This window comes from Protopterus annectens, chromosome 11.part0 (genome assembly GCF_019279795.1).
Source record: "Protopterus annectens isolate FY-2018-M chromosome 11.part0, PAN1.0, whole genome shotgun sequence".
Taxonomy (NCBI): domain Eukaryota; kingdom Metazoa; phylum Chordata; order Ceratodontiformes; family Protopteridae; genus Protopterus; species Protopterus annectens.
Window position 1 is genome coordinate 585087142 of NC_056745.1, and position 22075 is coordinate 585109216.

A 22075-nucleotide genomic window follows, 5' to 3' on the forward strand; every position below is an offset into this window, starting at 1 on the left:
TACTTGCCGTGGAGTGACCAGAGTGCTTGTGTTATGTGGCGGATTCTAGCGCCCGATAGGCAGCTTACTGTGACCCTCTCCTTGTTCAGCCTGGTGAGTGGGACGTCAGTGTGTCTGACTATGGAGTCACCTATGACAAGTATGTTTGGTGTTGTATTTGGCCTTAAGGGCTGTGACTGCTTTGCACACTGCTTTTGTGGTTTATGTGTTGCTTGTGGGGTGTCTTGAGGTAGCAGTTCTTTGGGTGTCTGCTTTGGAGGCCTCTGCTGTTTAGGTAAATTTTTACTCAGAGCCTCCGAGTATGTCTTTATGTGTTTATGTGTTTGATTCAGTGGTGTGGTAGCATTATGTGAGGCTGGTTTTGTGGTGTGTGTAGTTGCCTTCTCCTCCTGTCTGGTCTTGCCAGTCCTGAGTTGAGAGAGCTCAGCCTCCAGTTTGGCTAATGATAACATTAGTTCTCCTTTTATTTGCTACATCCAGAAAATAACCTCGCTAGTATGCATTTTGTATACACCGATGTGATCTCATAACTCAAGAAATAATGCCTTCCGCAGTCCCCTCATTAATAAAGACTGGCTGCCACCCTCTATGTTCTAAACTGACTCTCTGTCTGCCTTTTTAAGAGTAAAAGATCACATCTTGTACCACAATAGAAGGAAAGCTAGGATATACTAGTACTTCCCAAACCCCTACACTTGTGTTAATCATGCTGTCAGTAACTGAATCCCTACACTTGTGTTAATCATGCTGTCAGTAACTGAATCCCTACACTTGTGTTAATCATGCTGTCAGTAACTGAATCCCTACACTTGTGTTAATCATGCTGTCAGTAACTGAATTACTGATCTTGAATACTGCCATTTACTGGTATGGCCACTTGTACAACCTCTTCTTCTTCTTTATATTTTCCTTCATAAAGTTTGAGGAGATGGAAGTATAACTTAAATGTGAATAAGGGTTTGGTAAAGAATGATCATTATTCAATAATGAAGCAGAGACAGTATAAGATGAATCTGGAATCAAGTGACTAATCCAGACAATTATATAATATGCTGCTTCCTCTAATTGCTTCCAAGAATTCTTGATATATCATAAACTGGAAAAGCGTTTTCTAACAGGATTAGATTTATCCATCTTACTCCCTCTCAATCTCAATAAATTACCTAGTAACTTTAGACCTGCTACTTAACAAGATTCTCTGTCATATTGCTATAACTATTAAACCTGCTGCATGCCACAATTATTGTAAAAACATCCTTTACAAAGACTGCAGTCATTAATATCATGAAACACAGTTGTAATGCCTTTGTGGAAGGGATTACTAACAATGTTAAACACTGTGTAATGTTTGTGTAATTTACAAAGAAATGGGATGATTATACTGAAAAATGGAAGTGTACATGGTGCTGGGGATGTTTGCTTTGCAAGAGTCCTTGGATTTTGCTCTCTGTAAGCATATATGTGTATGTGTGTGTGTGTGTGTGTGTGTGTGTGTGTGTGTGTGTGTGTATGTATATATATATATATATATATATATATATATATATATATATATATATATATAATCTGATACACACAGATCACAAACAAGCATGGTTAATGCTACAAACATATGCTTCGTGTTACATTACATTTCTGGAGAATACTTGTGGTGTAAATTTATTTTTTTCTATTATAATTTAATTAGATTGCATAGCTCTATTAACTTGCTGTACAGAACTAAATTAAGTGAAAACTCGAGTAAAACAATATGTTATACAATGTAATGCTGAAAAGTAGTGTATAACATTAGCAGACTGCATTATGCTGAAATATTCCTGAAATAAAATTAAGGGACTGTAAATACTTTTTACCTTTCCTGGTTTTATTTGACTCTTCTTACATTAAAAGATTTCTCATCCAACTCATATATGTAAATCGCAGAGGCATAAGCTATACAGAAAACTTATGTTTGATGTCTATCTAATGCAAATTTATCTGTTAAGAAACCTAAGAGAGAAAACGTACTTCTACTGTTTTTACATCAGTCTTTCTTCAGCTTTGAGACATGACAGAATGTGTTTTGTATGACTTTCCTTATACATCATCTGTTTTATGGAAGATATAGCCAAATAATTACACATATATAGAGGTGATAAGTGGCCTGTAGCATATACCTTTTTTTGCCTTACAGCACTCATACAATGAACTTAACTTAAATTATAAATACTGCTTATTGTATAAGGTTAATTTCTAATATGTGGAACAATTGTAGGATTTAGAGGTATCCTAGGTGTTATGATCAATAGATTAAATGATTTTAATGCTCTCTTGTGCAATTAAAGTTTCCCACATTTAAATGAATAGTTGCCAGTTTCACCCAAGCCCTCACAATTTCAAACAAATGGCAGGTCTTCAGTCATCAACTTTTCAGTGGCCGCACATGCTAATGATCCCAGCTTAGCCACAAGAAAGGTTACATTTCAAATCATTTTATTGTATATATGTATATTTTTGCAAGTAACATCTGTCCCTGAGCTAATCATTTATCTTCAGTGTCACTGTTGTGTTCTTTTACTCAGTTTTTTAATCAATTGTATGAAACAATTTATCAGTCTTAAAATATAAAAAATCGTTTTATATAATATGGCCCACGATAATTTATGTCAGTAATTCCATGACCAAATATAAATTTGTATATATAAAGCATTGAAAAATATTAACCTTGGTCACAGTGCATGTCTAGGTGCTATTTGCTCCTTTGTAAATAATGACTCATAATATTTCTCAATATACATCTGCTTTCTCTTCAAAGCTTTCTTCCTCTTCACATATTTCCTTCTTTGCCTTCCCTGGATCAGACTATTGAGACTATGGTCACCATGTACTAGTCAGAAGAGAAGGAATTCTCAACCCATGTGTCCCTATCCTTGATGACTAATTTGTATGGTAAAGGGGTGTTTTCAATACATTAGTCAACAGAATGTTTTTATTTCCCGAAGGGATGATGCTGCATTTATTGGCATTTAGTCTGATTTCTATGCACAAGGAAGTTAATTTAATTAGTTCATTTTGGGGGGGTGTAGGTATCTTAAGTTGATTTAACTACTCCAACCAACTTGCAGTCATCTGCAAACTTTCTTAACCAGAGATCATTGTTATGAGTTTGGTGGTCTAATAAATAGGTGGTAAAGAAAGACCCCAGTACAGATCTTTAGAGACACCATTGACTACCTTATGTCTGAATGAGGATGCATTATCTACTCGGACAATGAGTGTTCTAACCTTAGGCTAGGTAGGTATCTATCTTAAAATGTAGGGATTTATTCTTAAGACTTTCATCTGATAAACAATTCTTCCATCATATAGTATGGTATCAAATATCTTAAAATCATGTCATAGCCATACTTGCTGGAGAGGAGGGTGTTGAATTGAATGCTATAGTTATGTCTGCTACGTTGGCTGCTTAAAGACAGAAGAGCGTTACTTTGTCCTTATTAGCCTGGTGAGTGTGACGTCTGTGCGTCTAACAAGTGAGCATGGTTAAGGTTCTGTACTTTAATGTGAGTTGAACTCAGACAAGAGAGAAAAGGCTGAGTTTCCTATATTGTTTTTTAAACATGTCACTTATTCAGAGTTTGTGTGACTTAAGATTTAGCATGCAGTTCAGAGTAATGGTGAGTGTAGAAGAGAGGTGAAGAAGAGAGTACAGGCAGGATGGAGTGGGTGGAGAAGAGTGTCAGTGATTTGTGACAGACGAGTACCAGTAAGAGTGAAATAGAAGGTCTACAAGAGGGTAGTGAGACCAGCTATGTTATATGGGCTGGAGACAGTGGCACTGACAAAAAGGCAGGATTTAGAGCTGGATGTGGCAGAGTTAAAGATGTTAAGATTTGCACTGGGTGTGACGAGGGTGAACAGGATTAGGAATAAGTATATTAGTGGGTCAGCCCAAGATGGAAGATATGGAGACAAAGCCAGGGAGGCAAGATTATGTTGGCCTGGACATGTGCTGAGGAGGAATGCAGAGTATATTGGGAAAAAGATGCTAAGGACGAGGCTACCAGGTGACAAGAAAAGAGGAAGGCCTAAGATAAGGTTTATGGATATGGTGAAATAGGGCATGCAGGTGGCTGGTGTGACAGAGCAAGATGCAGAGGACAGGAAGAAATGGAAACAGATGATCCGCTGTGGTGACCCCTAATGGGAGCAGCCGAAAGAAGAAGAAGTAGTTGGGCATGACAGAGCTTGGAGTAGTGTAGCCAGTATAGCTTTCATACAAAAAGAAAATTATTGTAGTATTCTGCAGTGCAGTATTTTGGAGTGTAAAGTTTTTAAATTACAATTCTGCTTTATTTATATGTTTGCATTTAAACAAAGGGATATGTAATTGGTCATTGTAGCTCCATGCTGAACAACTTTTATCACAACAAGCACCAGTGCCTGTTGGGGGCCTTCTCTCAGCTCAGATATTGTAAAGCCTGAGCCTGCACATGGCTCTTCTTTTCATTTGTATGTTTTCCTAATTGCTTCATATTATATATCAAAGTTCTATTTTTATGGCCATTTTCTTTTGGTATTGTTTTATCATTTCCTATATTACTTTTACTTTCATCTTTAGTTTTCTGAGTTTACTGTATTACTTTTGTTTTCATTGGTAAGTTTCTACTTTATTTCCCTGCATCTTCACAAACGTGCCAGTGAGTTGGCAGTACCATTGTTAATGGGTACTGTAACACACACAATAAATAAATCAATGGCTGAGAGGAAAATACCCCCAGATATTCAGAAAGGGGTGAATGAGTAAACAAATATGCATTGGACATGTTATTTTCCTGTTTCTGTTTTGAAACAAGCCATCTGAAGTAGGAGCATATTTATATAACAGTAGTTACTACTTGATAATATAATTGTATGTTTATTTATAAGGAAAGTAATAGAGGTTTCAATAAGATATGTAAGATCGTCTGCTAAGATTTCATAGCTTGAGTTATGTTACTACACAAAAAGTAGTAGGTTATGCACTGTAGAAAAAATGCAAGCCTTTCAGATGTTACACAGAGTTGTATGATAATTGCAAGCTATCCTAAAGTGGGTCTACTACAGAAGCCTGACAAACTAAAAGACTGAATCCCAAAAGACTGAAAATTCAAAACACTGAACACATTTTTAATGTAGGGTGCATGCCCCCCCCCACACTCCCTGTTAACTCTATATACTAACTCGAAGATCGCAGAACAGTGAAGAAGGGGGCAAATTCCATCATTCAGTATTTTAAATTTTCAGTCTTTTGTTTTTTCAGTCTTCTAAAGTAGATCCCCTACAGCATATTTTATTTTATTTAATACGTTTACAAAATTTACAGACAGAAATTTTATATATATATATATATATATATATATATATATATATATATATATATATATATATATATATATATATATATATATATATATATATATATATATATATATCTATATATATATATATATATATGGATCTACTTCAGTAGACTGACTGCTCACTTACCCGAAACCCAGTTGCCCGAGATGACAAGACAGACACCTTCAGAAGACTGACATCCGGATGTTTCATGCGAGGTAAGTAACTGCTTGGCCATCCTTATTAAATTAACTAAAGTAAGGAAAACTAAACCCCACACCCCCCTATGTGGGGGCCTTCACCCCCAACACTCCCTTAACTAAATATACCAAGTCAAAGAATGCACTTCTGCAGGGGTAAGAGGCAAAGTTCAACAGGATGGCTAAGCGGTTACTTACTTCATGTGAAATGTTGGTCTTCCAGATGTCGGTTTTCTTGTCTTCGGCAACTGGATGTCGGGTAAGTGAGCAGTCTATTGAAGCAGACCCATATATATATATATATATATATATATATATATATATATATATATATATATATATATATATATATATATATATATATATATATATATATGTGTGTATATATATATATATATATATATATATATATATATATATATATATATATATATATATATATATATATATATATATATATATATATATATATATATATATATATATATATATATATATATATATATACTTTTAAAAATATATAATTTTTGCTATTTAGTTTTTCAGTCTTTATTTGCTAGTTTATATATATATATATATATATATATATATATATATATATATATATATATATATATACATACACATGTATATATATATATAAATCTTTGTTGGGAGGCATTCATTTAAATACCTTCATCTTTACTTCAAAACAAAATGTAAACTTACTAATGAATAGCAAACAATATTGGGAAGTTACATTTTTCACAGCTTTTAGAGTTTGTATATATATATATATATATATATATATATATATATATATATACATATACTTTTTTTTCTTTCAGGAGAAACAGAGGTTCTTAACAGATGTTTTGCATGAGGTGATGCTTCTGGATGGCTTGTCTAGCTCTCATCCAATCTCCCAAGAAGTGCTGCAGGCCACAGACATTGACAGGGTTTTTGACTGGATTGCTTACAAAAAGGTAAGAATATAACATTTACTGAGACTCCTAATTAAGATTCCTCCAAACTCTATGCAAGATATCCACACTGTGTTGCAGAATTCTAGAATAAGGAACATAAACAACTGCAGATAAACCCGTAGAAAAGTTATAGTAGTAAAAAGCAATTGTGAAGGAAAATGTTGTGTTGAGTTGTGTTCTAGAATGCTGTCTTAAATGGTCCTGTAATGGAATTTGTAACCATGGCTGTATGACCATTTGTTAAATGCTAAAGTCGTGTGTTGCTCAACAGTTTATATTATGGCATGAAAAAGAATGTTAGAATATGAAAAATGTTGATGGAAAATGATAATGAAATGATATTTCATTTTTTCACAAAGGATAAGGGAAACATAATGTAAGTAGTCACAGATAAATTCAATAAGAAGATAAGCTTCCAGGCATGCTTGGCTAAATAATGGATTAACCTGTCTAGCATGCAGACTTATGCTAGACTGCACTGTATGTAAGAATGCAATCACCCTCACATTCGGATACATTTTTGGTAGTTTTTTTTACAGTGCAAATTTACAGTTGATATGTACAGTGTTATATGATATATATTAAAAGTTAAATGAGATATTTAAGTTTCATTTGTGTTACAGAATATGTGACGTAAAGTAAAGTAATGATTAATAATAATAATAATAATAATAGTAATAATAATAAAGCACTTTCACTTCAATCAACTCATTCTAGCTTCATCGTCAGCATTTCTGTTTATAGACACTTTTTTCTAATTCTAGTGCATTTGCTTTACACATTTCCTGGGTATTGTCATCTTGTCCTGCAACAGATAATGCTGCACTGTGATTTATGTGTCATTTCATCTGTACATGTTGCTGTTGATAGTGACACAACAGAAACATCTTAGATGCTAAAGGTTGCTGGCCACTAAAGAATGCTGCTGTGCATACTTACTGCTGGAGACACTGATGGCTGCCATATCAGTCTCCTAGACAAGCAAAGCAAATGGAAAACAGATGGCTGCTGTGCAGGTCATGTGACATAGAAAAAGGCAGGCACAAAAAATTAGCTTAGAGCACAGCTGACTGCAGCTGGAATAAACAATGTGAAGCTCTGCAGGTGGTTGCCAAGGCCATACCTCTCAGCAGTACTTCATTATGTGTAACAGTATTGATTGTTCAGTCTGAATAAATACTTTGCTTCAAACTGTTCCACGTGGAAAGGATTTGTCACTCTGACATTGTTGACAGTCTGCAACATATATCCCTGAAGCAATACACTTCTTAGACAGATTTCTGCACATAGGTCACTGTCACTGCAAGCAGAAGTCTAACTGCTTCTCTACAAGTGTGACCCTAATGCCCACTACTGTTTGCTGACTTTTTATGCCATTGACTGCTTTGTCTGATGTTTGTTGTGCAGTCAGTAACCTGTTTTTTTTTTCATTTATGAAGCTCTAGCAGCTTTGATCATGCCATGCAACTCACCGGTGTTTTACCCACAATGCAGTAAACTCTGGCAATTGTCACTCCTTTACTCTTCGGTGATCAGTACACAAAGCTTATAATTATACATGTTTCAATGTCAATACACTGTACAATAAAACCATGTCTCTGCCAAAGAGTAAAATGTTAAATGAGTTATTTAAGACTTATATATTCTTATGTGTTTTCATTATTTTCTTGTATTTTGGATAATACATTATCTATGGCCTCACATTACGAGTTCTGAAGCAGCTTCCCCTAAATGATGGTACAAGTAACCTTGCAGTCCTTGAATAAATTGAACAGGTCTGTCTCATCTTACAGTTTTATGACTTTAATTCTGCAACTTCCAATGAGTAGGCATCCATATCTCTATTTTTTTTACTTACTCATAAACATCCACACTCTTTCAGTGAATCAAATATTTGCACAAGTCAAAGGGCATGTCAGAAATGAAGATGCTGGGAAGGATAGCTGTATCACTAATGTACTGCACATGTCTGCCTGTCTCTCAGAAACAGGATCTCCCAACACAAAAGACTGTTTATTCGAACTGCTGTTGTCAGAAAACTGCTTATTTTGTTTTACAGGTAATTTGACAAACTCCTAGTCATTTCCTTCCACCGTGACACTACTGAGTAAAAGTCTGTAACACACATGTAAGGTAAATAATGGTGAATCATATTAATGTAGCAAAATAACTTTATTTAAGTATGACATAAGAGACTGTAAGCATACCAAAGCTGAGTAGCCAAAGCTGTATACAAACATTCCACATTTTGCCCGTATGTGCCAGAGTATAGGAAGTAATGTTACACAATTTGGAGACTGAAGGTAGAGAGCTCTGCTCATGCATATAGACCCCACTGTAGTACCCTGTACAACTGATATACCTACTGAAAACACACACACACACACACACACACACACACACACACACACGCACACACGCACACACACACACACACACACACACACACACACACACACACACAGCTAACTCTCTATATTGATCAAGCAACCCCCAGTTTATTTTGTGCTAACCTTTCCATTGCTACCCCCAAAAGGTATTCTGCACATATATATGCCATGCTAATGTTGTTTTGGAATCGTAGCCAGAGCCGAGGACACATCCAAAACACTGACTAGTACATTTGGATACCCTTCTCACAATGTAATTACAGCAGGCACATTATTACTTTACAGTGTGCAAACTAAGTAACACTACTGTTAAATAGCCATATATCAGTAGCATTACTGATATATGGCCATGGTCTCTGTATATTCCAGAAAGGTTGGACAGGATGCAGGTAAAATTTACACTGAGAGGAATACTAAGAAGGAGCACCTGCAATGACCAGCAGTGGATGGTTGCTGGTATCACAGTAGTTGCAATGAGTATAGATACTCTGTACATGGTAGAGTAGATGCCCACAGTTCCTGCACCTTATAGAGGGTCCTGATATAATAATACAAATGCAAGCACAGGTGTTGCTACACAGGAGGACAACCAGGAAGATGACTAGAATGTAGGATGTCCACTGGAATGCACTCATTTGCAGACAGAAGGCATTATGCCATTGCTATAGGCTGAGACACCACTAATAATAGTAGTGTAGTAGACTGCATGACCACCCAGTCAGTGATGTCCATGTGGTGGACCACAGTGTGAGAATCAATACTCATCTGTCATTTTTCTAGGATCACACATTGTAACATCACGTGTATGCCACAGAAGAGTTATATCACCAACCACAACAATCCTTTAATCAAGGACAGCTGAAGATGGTCTTGCATCCAGGAGCTATGCCTAGCACACTATTGGTATCAGATGTGTGTGTCACAGCATGGGAAATCTTCCTCTTGGACCTGGCCTGTGAAGACACATGCCTATCCTAGGGCAACACACCACACCTTTATATACATTGCTTCTAGGAGGTGACACAGATGACATGAAGCAATAAATGACATGGTATTTGTGGCAAAGGGACAGGTCTTCCGGTTGTTAGGGTTCTTAAACACAGCCTACAAAGGAGCACACTGGTGTGTATTTAAGGATACACTTAAGCATGATGTCTCTTCTTCTTCTTGTGGAAAATGCACAACATGTCTCAACAAAGCAGATCTGAGGAAGAGATGGATATAAATGTCAGTGTCTGTGTCATCTGGAACTTGGGAGGTAGTTTATCCTGCTGTGTCATCACAGAAGGGAAAACCACATTGTTTAATAGGTATCTATTTGCATATAATGGATCTGGGTTAGAAGTGAAAAAATTTGTTGATATTGTATGTTGAAACTGAACAGAATTCTAGAGGCCAGAATATTATTATTACTAGAGCTGGGGAGGAAACCCTGCAAAAGTCTACTGGTCATGATCATTGCCCCAGTGCAACTACTAAGGAACTATTTGCTGTTGTATATGAAATATGTGACAGGGCTAGCACTAGCCAAGATAATCCGAGTGTGATAATCTAGGACATTAAGCAGTAATATTGAAGGAGGTCATTCTGCATCAGCCAACAAAGCAGGCTCCTTACCACAGAATAAGATAAGAAAGGAGGATTTCCAGCACATACTTAATGGAGGACTTTGCACACAACATGATGTGTGGACTGAGGCATTACTACACTGGCTGGTCTAGATGGAGTGTGACTCTGCTGCATTACTGCTAAAGGCTGTGTTGGACAACCTGAACGATGTGTCATCATCAGACGTGTTCTTGATGGATGGGACCTTTTCTATGACAAGCATTATATTTTGGCAACTATATTCTATCGATGGCTTTGTTGTCTAGCTGTGAGGCAACATCTTCAACCACTCTCATGCTATTTGTTGACTTGCAAGACAAAGATAACATACATCTTTGTGCTGGATGATTTGATGTACACGACACAGAATAAAGGTCTGTTGATCAACCCTACACTAATGATATGTGGATTAGAAAAGGCAGCCATTAATGCCTAAAAATAACGTTTCCTGATGTCCTCATGAAGTTATTTATTTTATTTATTTATTTATTTATTGACATTTGTTAAGCGGGTTTGTCCAACTGGGCTTGTGGCCCATTTTCAGTGGAGACCCAAGGAGAAAAGCTCCAGTAATACATTTTAAAACAAGTACAATTTTAAACAATATTGATATAATAGCAGTTATAGCAAAATGATTCACATATGTTGGGTTACATGCATAAAGTTAAAGTTGCATTAAAAAGAAGCTAAGTAACAATTTTACATTGATATAGTTCAATAGGTCAACAATAAACATTTTTTGTTTGTATAAAATTGTGCAAATGCATTGTAGACACATTGGAGAGAGAGGTGTAATGAGGTACTAAGTATGGTCCTTTTGAGGGTACATAAAGGGAAGGAAGACTCGGTAGGGTCATGGCAAGGACAGGTTCTGGAATTGAGAAAATAAGCTTTTAGTTCATTTCTAAAGTGTGAGGTGTGGGAGATTGAACGTAAGTCAAGGGGAAGTTTGTTCCAAACATGGGCAAGGGAGTGTTTGTAGAGTAGTTTTCCTATTGACCTTTTTGGGTGGTAGATATCAAGTAATTGTTGGTTAGACATACAGAGGGTCTGGGATGGGATGTAGATGGAGACTAAGGAAGATAGAGATGGACAGAAGGAGAATTTATAAAGAATAGAGTGTAGCAGATGAAATTGATAAGATAGCAGAAACTGGGGAAGTTCAAGCCATTGAAGAGAGTTTAAAGAAATGCAGTGGTGTGATTAATTTTGTGGTATAGTGGTATTAATTTTCAAAGAAATGGGCATTTTACATGTACATTTACATGTAGAACTGAAAAAGTTATATATGCACTTAAATGTACTTGCAATAAATTTTATATAGGGGAAACCAAAAGACAGTTTTCTTGCAGGATAAAAGAACATATTAGAGATATTAGAAATAATAAATTAACTAGTCCTGTGGCTACACATTTCAATGAAATTCACAAAGGTAGCCTAGATGGTCTCTTGGTTACTATTTTAGATAATATAGTTTTTAACAAATTTATGAGTGATGAATATGTTAAACATGTTTTGAAGAAAAAAGAAGCATTCCTGATTTTAAAGTTTAATACAATGTTCCCTGAAGTATTGAATCAGGAATGCTTCTGGAAAAGCTTTGTTTAAAAGTGTGAATATAATGCTTTTCTCTTTAAAAGTTAATTGTAGCTTATTAAGTAATTAACTAATTATGTGTTTTAGTTGGGATATAAATGGATGAGATGTGTATTAGTTTTTGTACTCTGTTAAAGGCAAGTGGCCGAGGCGCTAGAGATTTCTTCTTTGTATTCGTAATAAATATTTCCTACTACAGAGCTGCTGGTTTGTCGTGTGTGGTCATATTCAGTTTTTTCCTTTGGTGGCTGTGGTTTTATAAGTTATGGCCAGTGACTCTTTAGTTCGACTACCTAGGATTTTCCTAGATACTCCGTTGGATATTATGCCGAAATCGATGGAAACTGCATCGGGTACTAATGATGTTGCAACAGGTTCAAATTCTACTTTTACTGTGCCAAGTAGAAATGATGGTTCCAGTTTGAATGAACCAGGCAATGTGGTACTCAACAGATGGACAAAAGATAGAAAATTATGGAACCAAAATCCATTTTCCAAAACTGGCAAAAAAACGGAAACTTTTACTAATCCAGAGGTATCTGACATGCTTTCTCGTATGAAAAGGTTATTGTTTAAAGAGACTGCCGTTTTTTTAAATTCACAAAGTATGCAAAGGTATGAGGAGTTAGAAATTACTCCTCGGGGTCTTAGAGCCGCTAAAAATCCCTTTACCGCATTTGACCTGACTCTATCGGAAGAACGCTTATTCCATGAGAGATGGATTGCAGCTGCACATAAGTGCAGCTTAGAGTGGGTACACATTTTGGTTGAACGAGATCAGTTTAAAAAGCAAAAATTGAGAGAAGAGATCAAAGGTTTATGTAAGGACATTACCAATTTCATATCTCAAGAAGATTTGCAGCAAATTTTGATTAAAACAAATGAACAATTGCTTGGGTATGAACAAGATTTGATTGACAGGAAGAAGAACAAGTTAATTCGTGATCTGTGTGATTACAACAATAAATGTGCGTTTTTGGTGGCGACGAATCCTAAAGGGCGGAAACCACAAGTACAGTTTGAACAACAGAAGAAGCGGGTTGTGAATAAGGAGAACAGGGCGTTTACATCGGGGAGAGTGTGACATCGCTAACAGAAGGTGACACAGATGAAGATTTTCCCTATTTACCTCCTGCGGGGAATAACACTTTTCTGAATACTTTTCGTGGAGGTTTCAGAGGCCGAAAATGCAGTTGGAATGTGGCAGTACAAGGTTACTATACAGAACAACGAACATTTCAACGGACTAATAAACGGGGTAAATGGGACTAATAACAATGTTAATAACTCAATTGAATGTAAGTATGTTATTAATTTATCTGGATTTGAGCTTTCTAACTGTGATATTGCAGTGTTAGAAAGAGGTTTGAAATTCATACCAACGGTTTTACCCAGACTGCATGAGTTAAAATGTGATGTTTTTCGTTTTGTACGAATGTTGAAGCTTATACATTTTTTTAATATGGAAGTAGATAATAGCAAAATGTATGATGACGTGAATGACGAAAATGTTAGTTCTGATGATAGTTTTTACTCTTGTCATTCAGTGGATGATGAAGATGTTTATTGTAATGCTTATTGTAAGTTAAAGACAGAGAATATCAAAGCTAAAAGCAAATTTATTCCCTATTGTAGAAATGAAAATATATCTCATTTTGATATGTCTCTGAATTATAATGTGCAAATAGAATTTAATAGATTTAGGAATATAAATAAAAAATGTATTAGGTATAATTTATACAAAACAGAATGGAAATGTTTAAATGATTTAAGTAAGAATGATAAAATAGTATTTAAACCTGCAGATAAGGGGGGGAAGTTGGTTGTATTAAACTACATCCGGTATGTATTTATGTGTTATACACATTTGAATGACAATTTAGTATATAAGCAAATAGAAATGGCTGATTACTTTAAAGCTCAGTCTGAATATAAGGAATTATTAAATAAAGGGCAAAGACTGCATTATTTTTCAATTAAAGATGTGAAAGATAAATTTGCTATAAAAAATCCTAGAATGCCATGTTTTTATTGTCTGCCCAAAATTCATAAAGATTTGTATAATCCACCTGGACGCCCCATTGTTTCAGCCAGTGGCAGTTTTTTGCATAATATTTCTTGTTTTTTACATGAATTTTTAGTTCCTTTAGTTAAAAAACTTCCATCATATATAAAAGATGTATTTGAATTTTTGATAAAAGTGGATGAAATAAAATGGGAGAAGGATATGTTTTTCGTAGTAATAGATGTAGTCAGCCTATATACTATAACTAGTCATTCAGACGGATTAAGAGCTATTAAATATTTTTTAGGTGAAAGTCCTATGGTAGAATATATTTTGGAATTAGTTATGATGTGTTTACAGAATAATATATTTGAATTTGATGGAAATCTTTATATTCAAACACAGGGAACGGCTATGGGGGCTCCTTTTGCCCCCTGTTATGCTAATATATTTATGGGTTTGTTTGAAAATTTGTACATTTATACTAATCAATTTTTCCAAAGATTTGTAATTAAATATTTTAAATATATAGATGATCTTATTTTCATTTGTAAGGGAGGTAGTGAGTTAGTCGATCATTTTATAAATGAAATACAGATAAATAACATGGGAGTAAAATTTGATGGACTACAAAAAGGAAATAGGGTCAATTTTTTGGATGTAGTAATACAAGGAAATAGTGATTCTAAAAAAGTGGTCACAAGTATACATAGGAAATTTCCAGAGGGTAATAATATACTACGTGGGGAAAGTTACCATCCATTACATACTATCAAATCCATTCCATATACTGAATTTATGAGAATAGCAAGGTTATGTAATAATGGTCAAGATAGAAATAGAGAATTATATGACAGTTTTTATAAATTTAAAGAAAGGGGATATCTGGAAGCCAACCTAAAGGAAAGTTTTAATAAAGTAATTGGAAATAAAAGTAGGGAATATAGGTGGAAACCTTATAAGAATACAAATAAAAATAAGAAAGAGGAAGATGTATATTTTACTACTACTTATTCAGTTTTATCTGAGGAAATTTTAGATATAGTAAAATCTAGTTGGAGTATTGTTAAAAGAGAAGTAGATTGTTTAAAACAAAAAAGATTATGCTTTTCTTTTAATAGAGGAAGAAACATTAAATATTTTATAGTGCACAGTAGATTTCATAGTCCAAAGGTTGATGTAGTAAGAGGCATAGAGGAAAAAGGTACAATGGCATGTCGAAATTGTACCATTTGTAAATATGTGAGTCCTACTTTTGATACAATTAATGGTATTAATTTTCAAACAAATGGGCATTTTACATGTAGAACTGAAAAAGTTATATATGCACTTAAATGTATGTGCAATAAATTTTATATAGGGGAAACCAAAAGACAGTTTTCTTGCAGGATAAAAGAACATATTAGAGATATTAGAAATAATAAATTAACTAGTCCTGTGGCTACACATTTCAATGAAATTCACAAAGGTAGCCTAGATGGTCTCTTGGTTACTATTTTAGATAATATAGTTTTTAACAAATTTATGAGTGATGAATATGTTAAACATGTTTTGAAGAAAAAAGAAGCATTCCTGATTTTAAAGTTTAATACAATGTTCCCTGAAGGATTGAATCAGGAATGCTTCTGGAAAAGCTTTGTTTAAAAGAGTGAATATAATGCTTTTCTCTTTAAAAGTTAATTGTAGCTTATTACGTAATTAACTAATTATGTGTTTTAGTTGGGATATAAATGGATGAGATGTGTATTAGTTTTTGTACTCTGTTAAAGGCAAGTGGCCGAGGCGCTAGTGATTTCTTATTTGTATTCGTAATAAATATTTCCTACTATGGAGCTGCTGGTTTGTCGTGTGTGGTCATATTCAGTTTTTTCCTTTGGTGGCTGTGGTTTTATAAATAGAGTGCAGCAGATGAAATTGATAAGATAGCAGAAACTGGGGAAGTTCAAGCCATTGAAGAGAGTTTAAAGAAATGCAGTGGTGTGAGTTGTATGGGGAGTTAGTAATGAATCTGGCTATTTTATGGTAAGTCGGTTGCAGTTTGTTTAGAGTGGAGGCCTGGATATTGGTAAGAACTGGGGTGGCGTATAAGAGGGAGGGGAGGAGGAGTGCCTGGCCCAGGGTAAGTCTAGATTCAGGGGTTAGGAATTTTGTGTTCCGATATAGCAGACCTAGTTTCTGGTTTGTTTGGTTTTTTATACATTGGAGTATGTGTCGGTTGAACTTGAGTTCATCATTGATAATGACCCCTAGGAGTTTTGTGTGGGTGTCATATTGGATGTTTGTATTGTTAGAAGATGTAATAAAAAAGGAGGTTTTCTGATGAGAAAGAGAACGGGGAAGGAAAAGTAGGAGTTTGGTTTTTTTGGGATTTAGGATCAATAGGTTGTGAGAGAGCCATTGTTGAGTGGATAGTAGGGCCCGTTGGGTCAGGGAGTATAGTTCAGGAATGTTATTTGAGATGGATATGTGTGGAGTCATCAGCATACTGAATAAGTGAGGATTCTTTGCATGAGGTGTAAAGATCATTGGTGAAGATGTTAAACAAAAGGAGTCCCAAGATGGAGCCTTGGGGAACACCAGTGGAGATGGGAAGGAAAGGTGAGGAGGATGAGAGCCATTTGACAGATTGTTCCCTGCCAGATAGGTAACTATTAAACAAGGCAAGTGTGGAGGGGGATAGGTGGAGATTTGCAAGTTTGGATAGTAGTAGAGAATGAGAGACAGTATCAAAGGCTTTGGAGAGATCTAGGAAGAGACACGAAATTAGTTTATTGTTGTCAGGGGCCTCTGCAATGATAAGAGTGAAGGAGAGGAGGGCAGTGGTGGTGCTGTGGTGAGGACGAAATCCATGTTGGGTAGGGGTAAGTAAGTGGTGTGTGAGGAGGTGATTGAGAAGCTGTGAGTGAATACATTTTTCTAATATCTTGGAGAGAGGGGACAGAATGGCAATGGATCTGTAGTTTGAGGGGTCAGTGGAGTTTCCACCTTTATGAAGAGGGATAGTGAAGAAAGATTTCCAAAGTGTGGGGACAGTTGATTCCAGAATAGATCGATTAATTAGTATAGCTACAGGATAGGCAATTGAGTCAGCAGCAAGTTTGAGGAATGTAGGAGATAGATTGTCAGTGGAAGGAGAGCAAGGTTTTAGCTTGAGTAGTAGAGATTTGATGTAAGCAGTGGGAACTGGCTCAAAAGAAAACAAAGTTGTGTTAGTGGGACTTGGAGAGGTGGGTGTCGAAGTAGAGTTTGGTTTAGAGGTTACCAGATTTTGGATGGAAGAGATAAAGTGTTTATTCAGGAGGGTAGCTGTTTCCTGAGAGGAAGAGTTAGGGTATGGGGAGGAATTAGAGGGCTTTCCAGGATAGAGGATGTTGTTGAGAGTTGACCAAAAGTTTTGAGGATTGGATTTGTTGTTAAGCTGAGCAGAGCTGGAACTTCCATTATATCAACATTGTCTAGAAACAAGTGCAGCCAGATCATCCGGTAACCCTGTTTGGCACATGCCCTCTACCTTTGCATTGTATTTGCAGAAACTTCTACACTAAACTATCTGGATAGTGACACCATTCAAGACAGGCGTGATACGGTAATCTATGTGGAGGTCTCCACCTATACTATAAACGTGTTGTGTCTCCTGGAAAACCATTATATTGTGTGTTGGAAGAAGCGATATGTAATACATTATAGGAGGTTTTTCCAAGTGCCCCCATATATCACCTGAGGTATTGCAGAATTGCTGTATGCTAACATTCCCCATGCTGTATGCTAGCATTCCCCATACACACATTATTACTGAGATATGGCAGTACAGGCTGAAAACACTGTAGTCCCTTGAAACCTACCTGACAAGGTATTGTGCATCTGTATCATGTCTCCCAATGCCCATCCCCCCAACCCTGACACCCATCTTGTCATATCCAAAAAATCTTTTTTTTCTGTGTAGTCAAGTTTAGATTGTTAGATGCTTTCTTTGAATTTCTTCTAACAGTGTAATGTCTCTTTCACTGTATAAACCTAGAAATGCATACCACTGCTGGTAGAGAGTGAGTATTACATCCCTTTGGGACCTATACCCCTGAAGACGCTCCCTACGCATTTTGTTTGCTATTGCTTTGGACTCTTACTCTGCATTTCTTGGTCCTGTCTAGGGTAATCCACAGTTTTAAATCCTCCTTTCTGTCATTTCTCTATCATTTCTTTTTCCCATGGGTAATATATCATAGTAAGACTGTTGTGGAGAAAGTGCAGTGCTTTGCAATTGTCTGCCCTGAACCTTCACCCTTTTTACCAAATTAGTTGTTCCATATCTCTTCTTCTTTTTTACCTTGTCTGGTGACATCAGCAGCATTTTGAAGAGTCCTGTGCCAGTGAATGACCCCCTGTAGTATTCCACTAGCCAGTTCTTTAATCACTAACATTGTCCATCACACCACAGTTTTCTATGTCCTCCTAATCAACTACGCGCACTTTGTCTGTCCTGTTCCCTATCATCAGCCATCTAGGTTCATTACCATTAGTCTGTATAAGATCAAAAGCCTTGTGCATCTTATCTTTACTTCATGTGCATTGCTTTATTTGCTAAAATCTCCTGTAAAAATAGTGAATAACTATAAATTTTCTTTGCTGTTAATTAATTGTAATCCAGGATGAGTCAGCAAATAGTAAAACATAATCAGTGTTCTGTCCCAGTAACCAGACTTAAAATAAATAAATCAAATAAATAACTAAATCAAGGTATACCACCTCTACAAATACTTTCCTCTAAAGTTGCCCTTTAACTCGGTCATGAAACTGAATCAAGTTTGATGCCTGTTTGTAGCCATGAAGCCACACTGGTAATTTTTCCCCACTAGCATTCTGTCCCCAACCTTCCTTACCAGTTATTTAAAGATGGCATCTATATTATGTCTGATTTTCCTTCTTTTTGTTTCAGCCACTCTTGAAGTGTGCAGCAGTTCTGTACTGGTCAAAGATCTGCTGAATTTCTTCATCAAATTATTAGCCAGGATGCTGGCTGGATTTTTGAGGCAAAAGTGAGGCAACAAATCTAGTCTTTTTGCTTTATCCTTTATCCTTTCTTACAGTGGCCATATTCCTCTCCTTTTCATTTGATTATCCATCTATTGCTTTCCCTAATCTGCACAACTTCATTCCTAACCCTTCATCCTCCCATCCCTTTCCTTCATGAAAACTGTGACAAAGTACTCCTTCAGTATCTATTTTTCTATGTATTCTGTGATGTCCCACCCACCCTTACTCACCCTGACCTGGTCTGTCTTTCCATCCCTTTATTCCTCTATATAACCCATTGGATGACTTCCTGATCTGCACACAATCAGCACATTTCTTCCTCCTGTTGTGTAGTTGCTAGGCCTGTTCATTCCAAAGTTAGGCAAGAATCCCACAGTTTATTTGTTCCAAATGTTTGCAGAAATTTAATATGTTCATTGGTTCTCCAGAGGTAAGGTTTTAGGATTTGGACTTGAGGCTCTTCTTCCCTCTCCTCCCACTTTGAGTCAAACCCTTCCTTGTGGCAGCTAAGATTCTGATTAGTGCTGTCATTCATGGAGTAGGTACACATGCTACAATAAATGTTTAGTATTTCCCAGTTTCTGTAGTAGACAATCCCCCTAATGACAGTTTGCCAGTTTACACAGAAGATTAAGGCTATGTGCTGCTAAATGGTCACTTGATGTATTCCCAGGTTTGATTCATGCAGTCTCCTTTTGCCAGCTGTGTGACTCTGAGCAAGCCATTTAACCAGACGGTGTTGAGGGACAGTTGGGAAATTAGACTAGACTTCTCAATGGTTTGCTGGACTGTATGCCCAGTAAAGAACTATAAATTGTAACAACTACCACCTGCAACACCCCAACACTCCTTTTAGGTCACTGATGCAATAGCTGAGCTACCTCCTTCTCTCCAGGATAGGTGATCTGGTGATAACCAGCTTCTCACTGTTTGTTCCCCATCTCAGCCCTTCCAATGTATAAGCCCCTGTGGAATACTATGGCATAGTCAAGGTGTTGTCCCTCTGTGACAATGGGATGAGGCTCCATCCTTCCACTTTTCTGCTGTATATCTAAAAATGACTTTCCCTTCTTGACCTCTTTCGATAACTGCATTTTGACTTATTCCTTAGTATTTTGACCTCCTTTACTAACCTTTTGGTTTTCTCCTGTACTTTAACCCTCCACCTCCCACTACCTTTATTCTACTTCTTGTACATTCAGTCTATTCATATAATGACTAGCCTCACATTCCTCTGGAGCCTCTTTGGCCTTATATTTTTCCTTATTTTTGTCTCATGGTCAAACTTTTATAGTTAGCCTTAAGCATTCCAACTCTTACTGATTGGTTTGCCATACCTTATCTTTGATCCTGTCCCCATCTCAGCATTAACCTTTCCCCCTAAAATGTCACACAATGATCTTTGACACTAGATTCTTTCTATTCCCTTTAGTATATATTAACACTAAGCATAAATAAACATTTAGAGCATTGTTGATATGTTTGAAAAGGAAACTAAATCTAAGTACTACAATCTGAAATAATCTGTAATATTGTAAACCTATCATAGTATAGAAATCCTGGCAAAAATGCATTAGGGGCATGTAAAATAGGTTTACATTTTTATCTATGAGAATTTATCTTTTCAGATAGTTTTATTCAACTGTTATCATGCTTGAAACCCCCATTTTCTCTTTTGATATTTAATTAAAATGAAATTTAGCATATTGCTGAATTGTAGTATGTTTTGCAATTACATGTCTTTGGATAACCACAAAATAATAGACTGAATCCCACAAGAATCAAGGTTGCATTGTATATGATTTCTGTTGTTATGCAATGCTACTCCCTCCACCCGCGGTAGTGGTGCATTGTAGTAGTATTGTCACTTCACAGCAAGATGTTGTCCTGTTCGATTCTCAGCTAGAGAGTCTTCTGTGTGGAGGCATGCGTGAATGGGCGTGCCTTCGTTGAAGGTTGTGCATCAGGGCTGGTAACTCAGCACGTAAAAATCCACTACCAAACATTAGCGGACCAGAGTTCCGCTGTGGCGACCCCAAACCGGGATAAGCCGAAAGACACAACAACAACTCCATACCTAAATCCCACCTCTACCACCTGCTGTGACAACATCTTTAGATGCAGAGCACTCCTTATACTTTCTAATGTGTGGGTGGGAATTGGAGTGAATATCAGCTATGCCATGAAGGTCTGAAATGTTTTAGAAAATGAATGTCCTTTGTATCTCTGGTGTAAGCCAAACACCACTGAGCCTGTTGTGTCCCATGGCATCTCCTGCAGCTCAGCCATAATGCTGCATACTAGGCAGGTGCAGCTCTTTTATGCAATGGGTTTTATTTTATGGGTTGCTAACTGGCTTACTGACAGAACCCAGACAGTAAAAGTAGCTGACTCCAAATCCAGCTCTAGACAAGTGACAAGTGGAGTACCTCAGGGTTCAGTCCTGGAACCACTCTTGTTTGGCATCTACTTCTCTGAAGTATAGGCCAACACTAAGGGACTCTGGCTAACAAAGTTTGCAGATGACTGCAAAATGGGAGCCATTATTGAATCCCCAAATGATGTGGATATTCTACAAAAGGGCCTTACAGAAACAGATGCCTGGTGCCAGAGCCATGGGCTCAAGCTTAATGCCAAGAAATTTATAGTTATCCCCTTTGGAAAAAAACATGTACCCATGAATTACCACATAGGTGGCAGGACACTAAACATCGAAAGTGTGATGAGAGACTTAGGGACACAGGTGGACAGTGGTCTCACTTTCTATAACAACATTGCCACAACAGTCAGGAAATCCTTCTATGTGGCACACCTCATCACTAAGGGCTTTTAATCCAGAAAAAAGGAGGTCATTGTCCCACTGTACTCATCCCTCATTAGACCCATTATAGAGTATAATGCCCCATTTGGTATGTACCT

The 22075-nt window shown here is 36.5% G+C and overlaps 1 protein-coding gene across 1 annotated transcript in view; it reads left to right on the plus strand.

Annotated features, from left to right (window-relative positions):
• Positions 1-22075, plus strand: part of TRHDE (thyrotropin releasing hormone degrading enzyme) — a 5519112-nt gene that overhangs the window by 1779358 nt on the left and 3717679 nt on the right. The window contains 1 exon segment of the mRNA XM_044088069.1: positions 6389-6526. Within this exon segment, the coding sequence (XP_043944004.1) occupies positions 6389-6526 (138 nt within the window).